Source organism: Camellia sinensis, chromosome 6 (genome assembly GCF_055761805.1).
Source record: "Camellia sinensis isolate YWXY chromosome 6, ASM5576180v1, whole genome shotgun sequence".
In the NCBI taxonomy this organism is placed as follows: domain Eukaryota; kingdom Viridiplantae; phylum Streptophyta; class Magnoliopsida; order Ericales; family Theaceae; genus Camellia; species Camellia sinensis.
In genome coordinates, this window is record NC_138966.1 from 130,522,973 (window position 1) to 130,541,033 (window position 18,061).

Consider the following 18,061-nt stretch of genomic DNA (forward strand, 5'->3'; position numbering starts at 1 on the left):
GCTCTTCTCTTCGTTAGATCTCTACAACATCCATGTGGGAGGATATTTCATGGTCTCACATGTCTGAAAGATCTTCAAGATCTGCTACTGAGAGTTAATCGTAAAAATCGTCTCCATTATCTGGTTCATTCTCCCTTTGGTTACCTTTTTCGTCCATTATCGGTGAATCATGAGAGGCACTATACTGATAGTTGGGGTACCGCCTTTCATCTACAAATGTTTCTTTATTGAAGGGAAAATCTGGAATTCTAAATTGCAGTATATCTTCTAATTTCTATCTTCGCAGACAAGATTACCATAGCTTCCATTATGTGCTAATAAAGGATTACTAGCAAATTTCCTCCATTTATTGAGCCGATGTTTGAGTGAAAATTTTCTGCATGGTCAAGGTCTCCGATTGAGAAGTCTTGGGTATCTTGGAAATGTCGAAGTTCCTCTAAGGTACATTTTTATGCTTAGCTGGAATGCACCTTATTCCTTTCCATTCTGGTAGCTTGCTATCAATTAATACTTCTATAAATGGATGATGCTCTTCCATTACACAAAGTACTGAATGAGAAAATTTATTTCCAAAATTATCTGTCTGATCTGGATCTGAAAAAATTATTCTAGAAACAAAGCCGTAATCTAACAATTTTGAGGCTGTTAGATGATGAGTTTTTCCTCTAATCTCTATCTCCAGTGGCTCAAAAGTTACTAGATTTATCTGGCAAAGGCAAATGCTGAAATCTAGATTACACTAACATCTTTCAAAATATCCTGGCCTATCTATACATCTTCTTCTTGTAAACAGGGTTGTTCTTCATCCTCGTAGAGATAAGTCCATTGATATGCCATACTAGGGCACTAAACTCCTGCTATGGAGGGGTCTTAAAAAAACCGTTGTATAGTGACTAGCTCACTATTTCTACTATCTTCGGCTAAGGTATATCTATAGGGTTTAAGGTCTTCTATTTTTCGACTTTTCTCACAAAAAGATTAAATGATAAAATGCCTGAAGAAATACATTCTAGCATTCAATTGTTCAAATTTCTCACTAGTGAGTTGTTTGATTTCTACGTTTGGAAATGGAGTAAGTGCTTTTTCTGGAGTTAGTTTTTTGAGCTGGCTGGGTAGGGTTCGAATGGTTGCTCTCTATTGTTTTTCCTCGTCTCGGAGCTAGTCTAGCTCTTCATTGATCTTTTTGCCTTTATCCATAATTTTCTTGAAATTTCTGGTAAGGCCTTCACAATGTCTGCACATTTGGAGAATCTGGCTGAGGATTAGTACTAATGCTTCCTGTTATCTGGCTAACTGGAACTCCACTAGTAGCAAGAATAGTTGATTGCATCTTGCTCAATGTGTCTAGATAATCTTTAGCTATTTGGCTAATAAAGTAACTGGTTCCTATTTGTCTGCGGGCATATGTATTGGCTGACTCGAAATCATAAAATTCTTTAAACTGAAGTACGTGAAATTTTTTAACTAAAGGTTCAACTTCTATCCAGTTGTGGTAAATACCAGGCTTGGTTCCTTTAGCTACTACATAGAAAGAAAAGCTTTTAGACAAAGGCTTATTCTGGATTTTTAAAAAATATATACTGAGAGAGTTTAAGGCTGACAAACGTTTAGCTGGGTGATTGAGATTGTTCCAAAAGTTATCTAAAAGACACTGTTAAACTGGGTTTAGCTCGATTCCTGTTAATGGTTTGAATTTGTTTCTGCCTTCATAAATGGGAATAACAAATCCCCCAAAGTTCATTGTTTTGTTGTTCTCCATTATCTGCATAAAAATTAAACTGGTTATTTTCTTTTTCTAAATAAAATTTTCTACTTAGCCAATCTATTAATTTATTATCAGTCCCTTCAATATGTTCAAATTCTACTTTATATCTTTATCTTATTATACAATCTAAAAATTTTGCCCATCTTCTACTACTAAGTTTACGCTCATTAAGTTTATTATGAAATCTAACTATAGCCTTGCAGTCTGTTCTAATTGTAAAGGGCTTGTGTAAAAATAATCTAAATTTGTTAATTGCATATACTATTCCTAATATTTTAAAATCTAAGCTGGTCATGGTTGTATCTTTTTCCTTAAATTTTCTAGAACTATATCTACAAATATGCTCTTCATTTTTACTATCATACTTGCTAGGTTTAACTAATAATATTGTTTCCCATCCTAATTGGCTTGCATTTGTTTCTACGACTATATATTTTGATTCTAAGGGAAGTTGTAGGTCGGGTAAATTTCTGCAAATGTCTTTAATTTTTCTTACTAAAGTTATATATTGTTGGTTAAATTTTTTTTGTCTTGTGGGTGTAGTCTTGCTATATAGAGGTCATATTATTTTACTAAGGTTAGGAATATACATTCGTACATAATTTAAAATTCTTAAAAATGATTGAAGTTGTTTTGTATCTTCTAATTTATCTGGGTAATCTAAATTTTTTTTAACTATGTGGGATTGTAACTTGATTTTTCCCTCTCCTAACTCCATTCCTAAAAATTCTATATGAGGTTTATTTAATATCATTTTTCTCTTATTAATTATTATTCCATTGTTTATAAATTCTTGCAATATTGTATATAAATGATATATGTGACTATTTTTATATGGGCTAAATACTAATATGTCATCTATATATACTAGTATAAAACTATATTTATTAAATATACTATCCATCTTACACTAAAATATAGAAGGTGCATTTTTTAGTCCAAAAAGCATGACTAACCATTCATAATGTCCTTGTGGGCAACAAAAGGCTGTCCAAGGTATGCTTTTCTTTTCTATTTTGATTTGCCAAAACCCTGACTTGCAGTCAAATTTGCTAAATATTTTTGTTGTCTGTATTCTATTTATAAGGTAATCTTTATTTGGTATATTATATTTATTGTCATTTAATATTTTATAATTTATAACTATTCTAACTTTTCCTTTTTTTATCGCTGCATGATTTCTAACCATAAATGCGGCGCTTCTATGTGGGCTGTTATTAGGTCGAATTATTCCTAAATCTAATAACTCCTTAATCTGTGTTCGAAATTCTTTTATATTTGCTGACGTATGATCTATTTGTGCTGATGTAATCCTATAATCTTTATTTTTTATATCTAAACTAGTTAAAACTTTATTTCTTTTCCAATATTTCATGGGTTGTTCACCTAAAATTTCTGCTATTTCAGTTAATTTTATTATTTCATCTAAATCATTTTCTATTCTTCTGTATACTGGTTTCTCTTTAGCTTTCCTAATTTTGTAAAAATTAATTCTAAATTAACAATTTATTGAAAGTATTCTGGGTCTCAATAGTCACCTTTTTCTTCGAATTCAAAATCTTATATGTCTTTTAATTCAAAATCTTTTATATCTAAATTTTTAAATAAATATTTACTACCTCTTCATTTGGTATATGTTTCAGATATGCTAATTTAAAAATAAAATAACACAATAATATAAAATTTACATCTATACAATATATATATATATATATATATATAAAAAGCACCAAGGTGAACTGTAATTTCAGCCAAATATGAACAGTATTTTATGAATGGTTGAAAAGTTGATTTTGGCCTTGTGCTTTGTACCTTTTCTTCTTTGGATGCAAGGCTATTGATGGAAAACTAACTTCAAATTGCTTTACAGTTTATCAAAGGATTCATAGTATACCCACTCTCTCTCTATAATCTGTCTTAGAGAACCCTCCCTTCTCTTCTCAACGGCGATCTCCCTCCACAGACCACGATATTCGACCACCTGTTCTCTCCTCTCATCGATCTCCTCTCTCCTCTCTCCTCTCTCCTTTGGCGACTGCCGATGACGTCTCCTCTGTGGTGCCGATTTGTTTGATTTTGGGGGTATTCATAGTGTTCACCGGCGAATCAAACGGAAATTGAGCCCAAGGATGGAAGAATACGACACAAGCTACTATTAAGGTAAAGACATAGATAAAGACATAGAGGAAGAATGTTAGGTATTTCGATTTTAGGATCCTTTTGATCCAATTAGGGTTTGTAAAGTGTTTTAATTTTCTTTGGTTCTGTTAATTTGTTAGGGTTTTGTTCTTTTTATTATTCTATGCATGATGTTTACTGTGTATATTTTGTGGCTTATTCATTTTGGGTAAAAGAGGGTTTCATTGATTTGTTTTTCATTGTTGTGGATTTTTAGAGGCCTATATTATACATATTCGATTTTGCTTTGTTGAAATTCCTAACCTATGTTGGGATTTGTTTTGGGCAACAAAATTTATCTTTAACTGTTATTCTATTAAGTATTCTCCTTTCTTGGGGTTTTTTTTTAGTAATTTTTATTTATTCCACTCTTAGGTTAAATGATGTTGAGTTTTGGGTATGGAAAAACTGTGAACTTGTAGCCTTGGCCAATGGTTTTCTTTGCCTCATTAGGTGTCTTTTGTGAAATGGGTTTGCAAAAAGTTGCCATACTTTTTTTTAAAAAATTTATTACTAATTTTATTCCTTTGATTAAATTGAAAAATATATCATCTGTGTGAAAAGTTCAATAAACCTTAACAATTTCTTAAGATCACTTTGTTTTGTAGTTAATTGTAGTCCAATAATTAAGTTGTAAATTGGATAACTCTATTGGTTGGTTGTTATAACCTTATAGGCCCCGTTTAGTTGTCCGGATTGGATTTGGATATAATGGGATATAATATGTTTAGGATATGAGATGAATTATTTATATTGTAAGATTATTTTTATTATATCCAAATTCTTTGGATGGGTAGTTTGGTTTGAAATTATGAGATGTTGGGGGGTTTCAAAATTGATGACTTTTATAATTTATGTTGATATCTATTAGTTTAGACTACCACCTGAACTTATTCTAAGAACACTTAATAATTTGAAAAAGTTTAAAAATACATAAACTAATCACAGGATTAGATGCAATCCTCTCATATGAGATAAATCATACTTTTTTTTTCTTTGTGGGTTTACAGTTGTGTGAGAGGATTATATCTGATTTTGTCATTGATTTTTATATTTCTAAAGTAATTGATATAATTTGTCCACACTAACGTCCCACCCCTACCTGCAGCTTGATTTTTGCCTATTGGGATTGTCACATTATTAATAGTCTTGATTTTTGCATATTGAAATGATCACATTATTAATTGTCTTGATCAATTATGATTGATTAAACTAATTGAAGTGAATCAAATATCCTATTTAGTCAGGATCCATTTTTCCAAGAAGGTAAAAAGTTATTTAGTTGGGGATTCAATTTCTCAAGAAAGTGAGCAAAATAGAATATTGGATCCACTTTAATTAAGTTGATTAATCATAATCAATTAAGAAAAAATTTAAATGTATAGGATTTGATTATAGCCGTTGCCTAAATTGTCTTGTCAAAGGCTGAGCTTGAATTTTATCGAAGAGTTCAATGGTTCGAGTTTGGCATTAATCCTTCTAAATTTTCGATTGAGTTTGGAGATACCTCTAACTCAATTGAACAAGTCTCAATTAAAATCAGGTATAATAGATCATTAATTAGTGACACGCTATTTACGCTCACAACATTATGATTTACCTTAATATGAATTAAGGAAAATAAATGCATTCCCACATGATAAAAGACACGACTAGTTTGTCACATTGACGAGAAATTATTCAATGTTTCGGGAGTAATATTTCATGTCCTTTACTAAATAGTACATTTCAAATTGTCTCCTAAAATTCTAACACAAAAGTTATAAGTTTTATAATTTACGTTGATAGCTATTAATTTAGAGCATCACCTAAATTTGCTCCAAGAGAACTTAATAATTTGAAAAAGTTTAGGAACACATAAATTGATGATAGAATTGGAAACAACTCTCTCAAATGCCAAGAATCCTATGCAAACTGTTTCATGTGGATGTTGTGCATATTTTGAGTAGTCTTCTAAATTGACTTGAGGTTTATTGGGATACTTTTGGTTTAAGAATTGTAAAAGTGTTCGCCTTCTTTGGCAATGGTTCCATTTGTTTGTTGATTATTTATCTCCTTCAGTGCAATATATTTTGGTTTAAGAATTGTAAAAGTGTTCACCTTCTTTGGCAATGGTTCCATTTGTTTGTGGATTATTCATCTCCTTTAGTGCAATATATTTTGCTCGTTTTACTTTTAATATACCTCATAACTGCCAACTGAAAGATTATACAACACAACTCAAAATTTGAAAATTAAAAAAAAAAAACACAATTGCCTATTCCTTTTATAAGTTGTTGTCAGTCCCAACTTTTTGTTTCTTTTATTGCATCTCCACAGTTCTACTGTTGTTAAATAATTTTTGGACTTTTTTTTATAATTATTTTATTTATATATGTTTATATACAAAACAAAGTGTTTGTGAACTATATTTGATAAAGAGATTAAAGACAATGTTAGTTTTGCTTGATACAATGTCCACCTCCAAAAATTTTGCTTCCTACAATGGTATGAATTTAAGGTTTCATTTATTTGGTTCTATTTTTGCCAAATTTAATTATTTGTTTTTAATTTTAAGGTTTTTCAGGCTTAAATCTACATGGAGGAATTAACTGGGAAGCTAGACATAACAGAACATGGCTTTAGTAGTAAGGGTTTTGTTTTTTTTGAAGATTTAAGTAATTTCTTTTTGGTTTTTGACTTTCAATCCACCTGCAAAAATCAGCTGGGTAGCTATGCAAAAATAAATAAATAAGGGCTTTCAAATTATTCCTCTCATTCGATAATTCATTTTTGGCTACTTTTAAGGTAATATCCATTGCACTTCTTATTACCCAATTATTCAACTCTGCAAAATCTGTTAAATTGCAAGCCAATGAACATATTAATAGGTTCTCGATATTTTCTATAACTAATTTGTTTGTAATTGAGGCCTCGTTTGGAAACCCTCATTTTTAGCCAAAAAGCTAAAAAGTTACTAAATTAGCCAAAAAGCCAATAACCCATACCAAAAAGTCAAAGATTCTCTTTTCTCTCTATTTTTTGCACATTTTTTCGTAAAAAGCCAAAAAGTCATCCCAAACATACTAGTTTTTTTTAGTTCATATTTTAGCCAAATAGCCAAAAAGTTACTAAATTAGCCTGTTCCCAAACGAGGCCTGAATTTCCTTGTATAGATATCAAAAGATGAGATTTTATAATTATGACATAAGTTCTCAATTTCTTGTATAATATTTACAAGTGAACAATTGTGCACCACAAAACTTAGATCAAGAGAATGTCATGCCCATGGGAAATGAGTTTTGGTTTCTCTGAGGTCCTCTATTAAAAGTAACATACATTTTATTGAATAAAATTTTTTACCTTTTAAGTACTTTTCATCCTTACGAGTAAATAGAGTTGATTAATCAAAATTTTGCTATATTTGATAAAGATGTTTGAAACAATTAGTTTTGGTTGTTTCAATATGAACCTCCTGTTTTGGTGGGTATTGTATATTATTTATCTTTGTGTTTTCTTACAATGTGCACTAATTTTAATTTCTTTGACCTTACTAAAAAGGATGTATATCAGAACTGTAAGGTTTATTATATTTTTTTCCCTAAACTGTTAAGGAGGTCGGTGTAATTTACCTTATGTTCTATTTATCTTCAATTTCATGATGCTTTTCTTAAATTTTGCTTATACAGATCTCGTAGTTGTTCATTATATGTGCTATAAGATGCTTTGGTTTGATCTTTTAATGAAGCTAAGTAGAGCTCCATTGCTAGAGGGTGGAGTTTAGCGACACAAAATAGTGATGTGTATTCTCTGAAACTTCTAGATTTTAATTTTTATGGATTTCTTATGTAGTGAAACTTTTGGGTTTTGTGTGGAGAAAGAATCAATAGATAAATTTTGTGATTTAGGAATTTCTGCAGCTTTTCTCCGCTTTTATGCCCCACACCTCTTCCCCCCCCGACTACCTGGATCTCACAAGTGAATCAAAAGTTTGATCTACATTGAATCTTCACCTGAATTGTACCATTGGCTTTCTAATGAATTTTGCATTGCTGTGTGGGTTTTGCTCAATTTTGAAGTACAATAAAAAAATTTTATGGCGTTACATAGTTGGTGATTAATGGGTTTTTGCTACGTTGTTTTTACGATTAAATTAAAAATTTGACATGTGGTGTTCAGTTCTTTTGGGTATTGTGTTTGTGGATTCCTATTTGGTTTAGTAACGAATTTTGCAATACTCTTATCATTTTTTAAGAATTGTCAAGTATAATAAAGCCTTCTGTAACATTCTATGATTGGAGATTAATGGGTTCAATTACGCTTTTGTCTTTGTGATTAATACGCTTTGTAGTCAGTTGATTGTTTATGAATTTTGCAGGATTGTGCCAGTATTTTGAGAGAATTTAGGATATATTATATGTATATAGATTTATTTGCATCTTTGATGATACTTGTCATCCATTTCTCATGGTAATAATGTTTTGTTTTAACTCTTCTAAAAGTTGCCAATGTATGGTCAGATAAATCTTGCTGCCTTTCATCTACCTATGTATTTCAGACCAAGGTAAAAAATACAATTAATTCCAAGAAGCAATGGGATTTTGTGTTCACCAAACATATTTATGATGTTCTATGGAAGGAATTTGTGGTGGTGTTAACAATGCAGGACCTGGACAAGCATCTAGAAAATTCTCATTTTTTCATTCAAAGACAATTTCTTTATTAAAAATGTATTGTATCAAACACAAATATTATAAAATATTGATTAATGGGCACTAGCTAGCGTGCTTTGCACGCAGCCATCTCACTAGTTTAGGGATTAAAAGCTAAATAAACCGTTCAGCATTACCTTTCTTCCTTTTCTTCTTCATTTTCATCTTCCGCAATCTTTTCTCCACCCTCAGTTTCTTCTGATTCAATTGGGAACCAACTTTATTTGATTTGCTAACTCGTTTCACAATTTTTCTAGGCAATTCGAAATCTTGTGGCTTGTTTCTATGGTACTGGAAGTTTTTCTCACCTGATTAGCCAAATTCCTTCGTAGAAGAAACCCTAATCTCTCTCTCTCTCTCTCTCTCTCTCTCTCTCTATACATACATACAAATGGGCAGTAGAAGTAAAAGGAAGCAACACTCGGAAGACACAACAACGCCTTCATCATCGTCTGCTTCTTCAAGCTTCTCCGACTCCGACTCCGACTCTGACGTCGGACCCTCTTCAAAGCGGCACAAACGCAGCCACAGGCGGCGACGAGACGAGAAACGCCGGAGCGATGGCAGTTCGAGGAGAGACAAGGAGGAAGAGAAGAGAAGGAGAGAGAAAGAGAGAAAGAAGAAGAGGGAGAGAAGAGATAGAGAGAGAAAGCATCGGAAATCGCGGCGAGAGGGAAAGAGAAAGGTCTCGGATGGCGAATCCGAGATGGAAAGGGAATTTACTGATTCGAAGTCTCGGATTGAGCCGGAAGGCGTAGTTCGGTATATACTGAAGGAATTCCCTGGTGTAGCTTCTGATTTAGTGCAGGTACTACTAATTCTCCATTATATACACAGTATTGGATATCTATCAAGATTTATATATGTATGTATAAGTAGTGTGAATTATAATTTATCTATGTCAAGTTTGATATTTTGTTGATTTTATTTCTCTTTAATTGTATGGTGATTGAAGCCTCTATGTCAACAATGAACTTCTGTATTGGTTTTGGGATTTAATAAATTACACTATGGTTTTGGCTTATTGAGGGTAGATGGTGGAGGGTGAGTAGGTTAGCCGTGGAAACCTCTAGGAACTTAGGAAGTGATCATGAGCTGACACCAATGGTGGACATGGTGAGAGCTGAGGTGATCTTAGGAGGAGAGAGAGAGAGACAGTAGTGTAACATGGAGGTGATGAACTAGAATCTTCAATGTCATCAGTCCGTGCTCAAGCAGGTACAAAGTCCAGTTGGCCACCTCTGGATGACCTTAACACCCTGTACCTCAACTAGTCGTTGTACTAATATCTTGTGAGATGCTTAGGTTACAGAGATCGTAGGGATGTGCTTCATGGGAGTATGTAGAGGTGGAGTAGTTTTTTTGACCTTGTCATGTTTTGGAGTTGTTTTCAAGTGATGGGGATGGTGGTCTTAGCGAACCTTAACTCTGACCACTGAGTCACATATCCCTAATGCTGTGTTTAGTTGAGAGATTTGTAAAAGAATTTGGAAAGGGAAAATAAAAAGGTAGGTGAAATATGAATAAAATATAGCTACATTTCATCTAGTTTTACATACCTTTTTCCTTTCTCTTTTCAAATATCTTCTCAAATCCCTCAACTAAATACAACGTAAAGGTCCCATGTGAGGATAATTGGGGTGCCCCATAATCATGGCAACAATTCATGGGGGTTCCTAGCCCTTATTCTTAACTTGGCAGGTGTAGGAGCATCCATTGACATTAGAAATAATCATCAAGATACCTTTGGAATTAAGGGACCAAGACATAGGAGCAGATAATGATGCGGGACACGTCTAGGAAACTTTATGTCAGGTTGCATACAATTGAAGTTGAGGTGAGTTTTGGTTATGAAAAGCTTCTTGGGTTAGGGTTTTATGAAGGAGAAGAAAGTTTTTAGGATTTCTAGATTTAAAAGGCTAGTTTGGGCTTGATTTTCAAGAGTTGCAAGTTCCAACCTCTCCCAAAAAAACTGCAACTTCGTTTCTTACCCAGCCAACTCACTAGTTGATGTTTGCTAAGTGTTTCCTTTTATCTTTTATTTTTAATTTTTGCATGCAAATTCTGTATCCAGTCATTGAATTACAGAAGTTCCCATGAATTATATAGGTTGGACATGGTTTTCTTATAGGATTACTTTATGCACACATTACCAATCTATTGGGCATCCAAATAAGAAATCATCGAGAATAGGGATAATATTCGTTTTGGTATTTTCTTATTGCTCATGTCATGTAATGATGCATATAATTCATGAAGTTGCTTTCACCTTTATATTTATATTTATATTTTTTTTAGTGAGTATGACTTAGTGTGTATATATGGTCATACACCATTTTTACTTTCTTGGAAATGATATATATATGTTTTGTAGCTTCTGCAAATGATTGATGATGGACAAGCTGTCGACATAAGTGGATTGTCTGAAAGATCTTTGGTTAAGCATTTGAAGAAGCTATTCCTTTCATTACATCTTGAGGAAAATGGAAATCTTCTTTTTCTACTACCTCCAAATGTTCATCCTACTTTGGAGATTGTTGGGCCAATTATTCACCCTCATATGGACTCTAAACGGCAACCCGATGCCGATCACTCAGTGTCACCGAAGGATACACATTCATTACAGTCGGATGTAGAATGTAGTAGACAAAATGTAGATGATAATATGGCAATGCCGATGCCGATGCCTTGTCCAAATGAGAATGTTGATGCCCCTAGAAGGAGGTAATTATTTATCTTTGACATTGTTTTTTGGCATGATTTACTCAAATACTAAATTTTTGTTGCTTTAGTGTACATTTGTTGTTTGTGTATACGTTGGAGTTGAGGTCAATTATCTTTTATTTTGTTTTTATGTTTTGGATAATTTCTTGTGCAGTAAATCTTGTGCTGCATTATGACACTGTTATAGAGAGAAAGTAGCAAATATTATCACGTGAAACAAAAGGCAATTATCGTTACTATTTTCTTCTCTTTCACTGTTTCATTGGTAATTGAGATTTGAACATGAGTCTATGATTAGAGCAACTGTAGTTGTTCTATCTGGGCACAAAAAAACACACTCTAGTAGTGTGTTATCCATTGTTTCAAATTTAGCATGATGCTATTCATCGTTCCAAATTTGGTATAAATGTTTGACCATTAATGATGAAGAACAATGGAACGAAGGAAAAAGGCAAATCTGGAACGAAGGAAAAAGGCAAATCGGGAACTTCACATAGAGAACATCTAGGGCATCAAGGATTGAAGTTTTGGAATAATTTTATTTTATTTATTCTAGATATTCGTAGTTTTTAATATTGGAGTCCTAGTCTTTGATGTGGGGGAGTCTAGGTTATAAATATACGTGTAATCTTTATTTTCAATAGAGTTGAATTATGAGTATTTGATATTGTGTTTGTGTGAATTTGTCTTAGCCCTTGTGAGGGTGAAGCACCTCTTTTCCTCTCTTCTTCTCTTTCTCCTTCTTTGCGTGAATAACTGAAGTACTATTCTCGGGTTACTATTCACAACCTTCAAAAAGTGCACTTTTTTGCTCCAAAACCATATCCGATCAACTCTAATCCTTTCCCCTGCCCATTAGCCTTCAATTTAACCACTAAAACCCTAGTGCTTGAACACTCTTTGGTTGAAAGGAATTCTCGTTGTTTCTATGTTGTTTTGGCTTAAGGAGTCGTTTCTGGATCCTTCATTTTTTTCTTTGGGAAATTGTATCTTCATGCAGATGTTTAGTTTTTTATTTTGGATTTGAGGTAAGCTTTGATCGTACAGCGTTTTACAGTTTTACTTATAAAAGAACTATCTATGCTTTGATGTAAATCTCCATGCCATGTTCTCACACTATCATTTGTTGATGCTGTCACAATGATGCCACTCCTTTTTTTTATTCTAATACAGTTTTACTTATAAAAGAACTCTGTTTTGATAATTATTTCTGATGTCATGTTTTCATTGCACAATTGTTCACTCTTGCAGGGTGATTGGCCCTGAAATGCCTTCTGCTGAACTACTTGCTGCAGCAGCCAAATTAACTGAAGCGGAGGCTGAGTTAAGGTATTTTCCGCAAGAGACTTTACAACATGCTTTGTGTGTTCATGATTCCTGAACTATGTGCATCTCATATATTTTGTTTTTGAATTCTAAACTTGATAAGGATATATGATTTGTTGATATGCTTATTTTACTTGTAACAAAAAGAAAAAGGAAAAAAGAAATGCAGGATTGTTGTATGAATTCATCTTTGTTAGATAATTGGAAAGTCTAATTGATCTGATTATTATGTTACTGTCTGATAATTCCATATAGGGAGGCTGAGGTGGTGGATGACAATGAAGTGTTCATAGGACCTCCACCACCTGCTGTGGTTACTGAAGCTGAATCAGCAAATGAGGCGGAGCGTTTTGAAGAGGTTCGTAACTCAATTTCCTAAGCACTCTATCAATTTCAGTTTTTATTTATTTATTTGAACTCTTTATAAAGATTGAGGACAGTCTTTTCCTTTTTTTTTTCTTCATATTTTTTTATGTTTTATTTTATCATTTGGTTGTAAAATTAATGTTCAATGGCCACCCAAATAGCTATGGAAATAGCATTACGAGTTTCTTTTCTTTTCTTTCTTCTTTTTTTTTTTTTTTGGCTTATTTGTTTCTAGGTTTTAAATTGTGCATGAAACTTGTCACAAATGTTTTGCATCATAATTTTTATTTATTTATTTTTGTTTGTAACTTCTATAAATTTATAAATGCCACATCTTTTGGACATTAGATGATGATATGGCACATAGATGATGGGTTAATGTATGAAGTTTAGATGTGTCTTCTTTGATTGCATTATGTGTCTCATTGATCATCTCTATAGTTCTCTTGAATGAAGAGATCTTTTTCATCAGCTAGGTATATCAGTAGTCATCAGCTTCATTCACACAATATTCCTGTATCATTTCAAATATCATTGAAGGAGGCATGAAATTTGTATGTCATGGGTATTGAAGCAGTTGTAGCAGACATAAACGAGAATCTATTTACAAGATGCCTATTAGAAAAGTGATAAAATGCCGTGATTGTAATATACTACAACTAAGTTTTTACTAATATTACATTAAATATCAGCTTTAATAAGTATATATGCTTTTCATAGATTACTGGTTTATTATTAATGTCCCAGTAGGTAAAATGACGTTAAGAAACTTCATTTGTTACATTTTGTTAAATAGTTGTCTTAAATACTATATTAGTTCTTGCATGTGAATGCAAACTTATGAGCTTGCTAAATGTATCTGTTCAGGTTACAAGAATAATGGGAGTTGAGGTTGAGAGTCCATATGATGTTCTAGGAGTGAACAGAAATATGTCAGCTGACAACATGAAGAAAAGGTATGGTCATCATGTCAGTTCATTGATTCGTCAAGAAGTGGATTTCTTTTATTGTTTATACATATAAATTTGAGTTATCGAACAAATATTTATAGTCGTTAGGTCAGTTCATTGATTTGTCATTGCTAATTTTTTTGACTGTCATGTTTGTTCTAGTTTACATTCATTTCATTTTATTTATTTTATTGCTTTACATGTTTCTTCAACTTATTGCTTTTGTTTCATCAACTGCTTAGGTACTGGAAGTTGTCTCTAATGGTGCACCCTGACAAATGCTCTCATCCTCAAGCCAACCAAGCATTTGTCAAATTAAATAAAGCTTTTAAAGATTTACAAGATCCAGATAAGGTGTGTGATGTGTCATATACTGCCAAGGTTTATTAGTAACCATTTTGATGCCTTGTTGATTGTGATCAATATCATAATGAATTCATTATTTATTTGATCAGCAATATCATGGTGAAGTTAACATTCTCTTTATTGTGATATTTTGATTCTAGTGCTTGCTGAGTGAATTTTAGTTTTGCTAGGTTTGGTTAGCATGTTGCGTAGAGCCTAGATCTTTAAACTCTAATAGGACCCCTGCCTATTTCATCTTGATTTATCTTCCTTTTCTCACATTATCTATTAAGTTTAGAGCAATGCTAGGGATACAAATTTTCTACCAAACACTCACATGTGTGTGGGACCCACACATGTGAGTGTTTGGTAGAAATTTTGGGGCCTAACATTTTTGTTAATTTCAAACAAGTTTCTTAGGTATATATAACCACTGAAATTTAACATGGAAAACCCACTTGTTTGCTAGAAAATATGGAGAATGACGCAACGTGTCAACTGTCTGTGTTTAGGATGTTTTAATCATATAACTACTGACCCACTTCTTTACTTTTTCCTTTAGTGGGTCGATAACTGAGTGGATGCTGTATTCTCTACCCTATGTAAATTTTGCAATAAAGTATTTGACCTTGGGATTTTTTTAAACTTTATTGTTCTTTTACAGCGAAAAGTGATGGATGAGAAAATCAGACTCAAGGAGGAACAGGAGGAGTTTAAGGTACATACGTTGCCCGACTACTAAAGTATTGGGCTTGGTACAGTCTCAGATAGTTTTTTTAGTGGTCAATTATTTACAAGATGGTTTTTGCTTCTCTAGGCAGAATTGAAGGCAATGCGTGAGGCTGCACAGTGGAGACGCTTGCAAGGTTAGTTTTTTCTTGTACCATAAAGTTGTTTGTTCCAGTAAAATTGTTGCCTTCAGTATCTCTCTCTCGCGCGTGCGTGTGAGAGTAGGCAATAGACAGGTTTATTTCATTTTCTATTGCAAATAGAACTGCATTCATCGGGATGAGTAGGCAATAGACAGGTCTATTTCATTTTCCATTGCAAACAGAACTGCATTCATGGTGATGACTCTTTTTGGTTAAATTCATGTTTGATTGAATATTGAATGAGAATATTAAACTAAAATATGATAGGTCCATTGTGTTGTTTAAGTTGAGTGAAATTTTAGTATTTTAACATATATGAGGTTGTGTTCTTGTTGATGGAAAATTAAACTCTTTGAATCATAAATAACGTGCCTTCAAGATGTGATTAGGGCCATGCTGATTGAATATTGAATGAGAATATTCTTTTCTTTTTCTCCTCCTTTTCTTTTAGTTCCGTTCCTTCTTTTTCTTCCCATATACATTTGTGAGATGGATGGAACAGGAAAACTAAGGACCTGTCTCGCTCTCTTTTTGTTTTCTTTTTCATTTTTCATGTTTCAAAAACAAAACAACCTTTTGTATCACTTTCATTTTTGTACGAAACACAAATTTTGAAAATTCAAAACAACCTTTTGGTGTTTCCTAGAGGTGGGTTGTTTTTCAGAATATTTTTCTGAAAATACTTTTCCAAACAAGTTTTTATGTGTTTTCTTGAAAACAAAAACAAAAACAAACAGGCCTTAGCTTCCTTGTGCAGTAATATTATGCTTAATTCACTCCCTTGAGGGATTAGCTATGTCACTTTGAGTCTTCTATATTTGCGAAATACCTGTGTAGGACCCTTGGGTAAGGGTATAGGTATGGGGTATGTCTCCAATTTGTCTGGTTGTCAACCTGATAAGCATCTATAACCAGTTGAGTTCACAATATAATTATACGCAAGACTTCCATTTTATATGCTGATCAAAAAAGACTTTCATTTTTTATTTAAAAAAAAAAGGACTTCATTTTATACTTTAAATACTCTATTTTAGTTTTGAAATATCACTTTACGATTACAAATAATAGTATTTTGAAATCTAGCCATGTAATAGAGAGAGGAAGGAATATTGCCATGTTTTATATTCTTGGCATGTTAAAAACTCGTGGACATGAAACTATTAGAGCTGTTCAATTGACAGGTATTTCCATGGAGGGTGATGATGTCCTGCTGGCAGAAATGGACGTGAAAGTGGGACCGCCAAAAAGAGATGAATGGATGACGACATTGCCCCCAGAAAGAAAAGTAAGCCCTCTTTTTTGTTTGTTCACTGTTTTTGCTTTTTTCCAAACCCCCTTCCTCCCCTCCCCCTGTTTTCCTTTCCTCTTTTCTTCTTCCCCACAGAACTAGAAGTATACTTGTATGATAGCAATCAGTGTGTTTGGTTTCAGTTTTTTGAATTCAGATTTTTGAAAATTAAGTTTTTGTGTTTCTCATATTTTTTTGTTTTTAGTGAATATTTTTAAAATTTTTTAGATGCACCTTACTTAGATGTATCTAAAAAGTAAAATATTTCAAAAAATTAATAAATACACAAAAATATGAAATATATACTAAATTTTCATTTTTTTTTTTGTATTTTTGGTATTTTGTGAATTTTTTAAAGATTTTTTTCACGAAAATTATACTTTTTAAGTGTATTTATGTTATGTGTGTCTAAAAATTAAAAAAAATTGCTTAAAATATTAGAAAAATTTAGTAAAAACAAAAAAATGCGAAAAGCAAGAAAGTAGAATTTTCTGAAAAGTGTTTTTAAAAAAATCAAACCAAGCAAAGTGAATGTTATTCTTTTTGTAATCTGAAGAATATTTTAAACAAAATAAAAGTATACTTGAACTTGTGTTACAAAACACCATGAAATGTTTTTTGATTGGACATTCTAACGTTAATGCTCCCTTTGCTTGTTGGTAACTTGAGTCGCTATTGTTTTTTTAATATCTTCAGCCTGGTGTGCCTACACAAACAACAAAGTTTAGCCGGACCTCTAAAGATGGACGTGGCGATACCAGTATTTGGACAGATAACCCATCAGAGAGAGCCCAAAAAGCAAAGATGAAGTACGTATTATATATATGTTCAGTATGTTTTTTTTTTCCCTATTGATTTTGCACTCTAGGGATATCCGGGACTCTTGGAACTCATTAGGTTCACATGGCAGTTACTTAGAAGCCTATAACGAGGCTGCAGCACTCGCTTCTACGGATCAAGAAAAGAAAAATACAAATTCAGATGCAGCATTGGTGGACGACTATAACAAAAAGAAACGGTCGAAATCATTGGTAGAAAAGCACAAAGAGGCTGCTCGGACTAGCAGTAGTTCTAAAAAGAAATCCAAGCAAGAGCGAGCAAAAGAGGAGTGGGAGGGGCAGCATCCATGGAAGCCTTGGGATCGTGAGAAGGACTTGACAGCTGGGCGGCAAAGTGTAAAACTGGATGCCGAAGACATGTCACAGGGTCTGGCATCGCGTTTTTCTTCTGGAACCTTCCAGAGGAACTTCCTTTAGGCCATTCACTCAAAAAAACTTCCTTTAGGCCACAAATGGTGGGTTTGGTTAACATGACTGATTTGCTTCATCCTCTGAGGTTCATAGTTCACATGACGCTGGCAGGCAGAAGGATATCCTTGCTTTGGGGTTTGCTTGTTCAGCTTGTACTTTCGGAGATTATTAGAAGTTGCGGATTCCAACTGAACTGCACAGTTTCATATTTTTCATGATGTTAGAATTTCTCTGTGGGTTGTGCTTGCATATTTGATTTGTCGGGGGGAAATAAAATAAGGAAAATGAAATTGCTCATTATGTTTA

General features: G+C 33.0%; 1 protein-coding gene across 3 annotated transcripts; it reads left to right on the forward strand.

Moving 5' to 3' along the window:
* The first annotated feature begins 3,495 nt into the window (after positions 1–3,495).
* Positions 3,496–18,061, forward strand: LOC145792888 (DNAJ heat shock N-terminal domain-containing protein). 3 transcript variants are annotated; one of them, XM_082874751.1, is made up of 13 exons: positions 3,497–3,925; positions 6,501–6,570; positions 8,892–9,442; positions 11,009–11,358; positions 12,610–12,687; positions 12,940–13,042; positions 13,918–14,006; positions 14,243–14,354; positions 15,010–15,063; positions 15,163–15,211; positions 16,399–16,502; positions 17,202–17,314; positions 17,416–18,061. In XM_082874751.1, exons 3-13 carry the CDS (start codon positions 9,026–9,028, stop codon positions 17,759–17,761), a joined length of 1,815 nt encoding a protein of 604 aa, XP_082730877.1. In that variant the 5' UTR covers positions 3,497–3,925; positions 6,501–6,570; positions 8,892–9,025; the 3' UTR covers positions 17,762–18,061. The 3 variants fall into 3 exon arrangements, with proteins under 3 accessions (XP_082730876.1, XP_082730877.1, XP_082730878.1); XM_082874752.1 differs by having other exon boundaries at positions 3,502–3,925; positions 6,510–6,570; XM_082874750.1 differs by lacking the exon at positions 6,501–6,570 and having other exon boundaries at positions 3,496–3,925.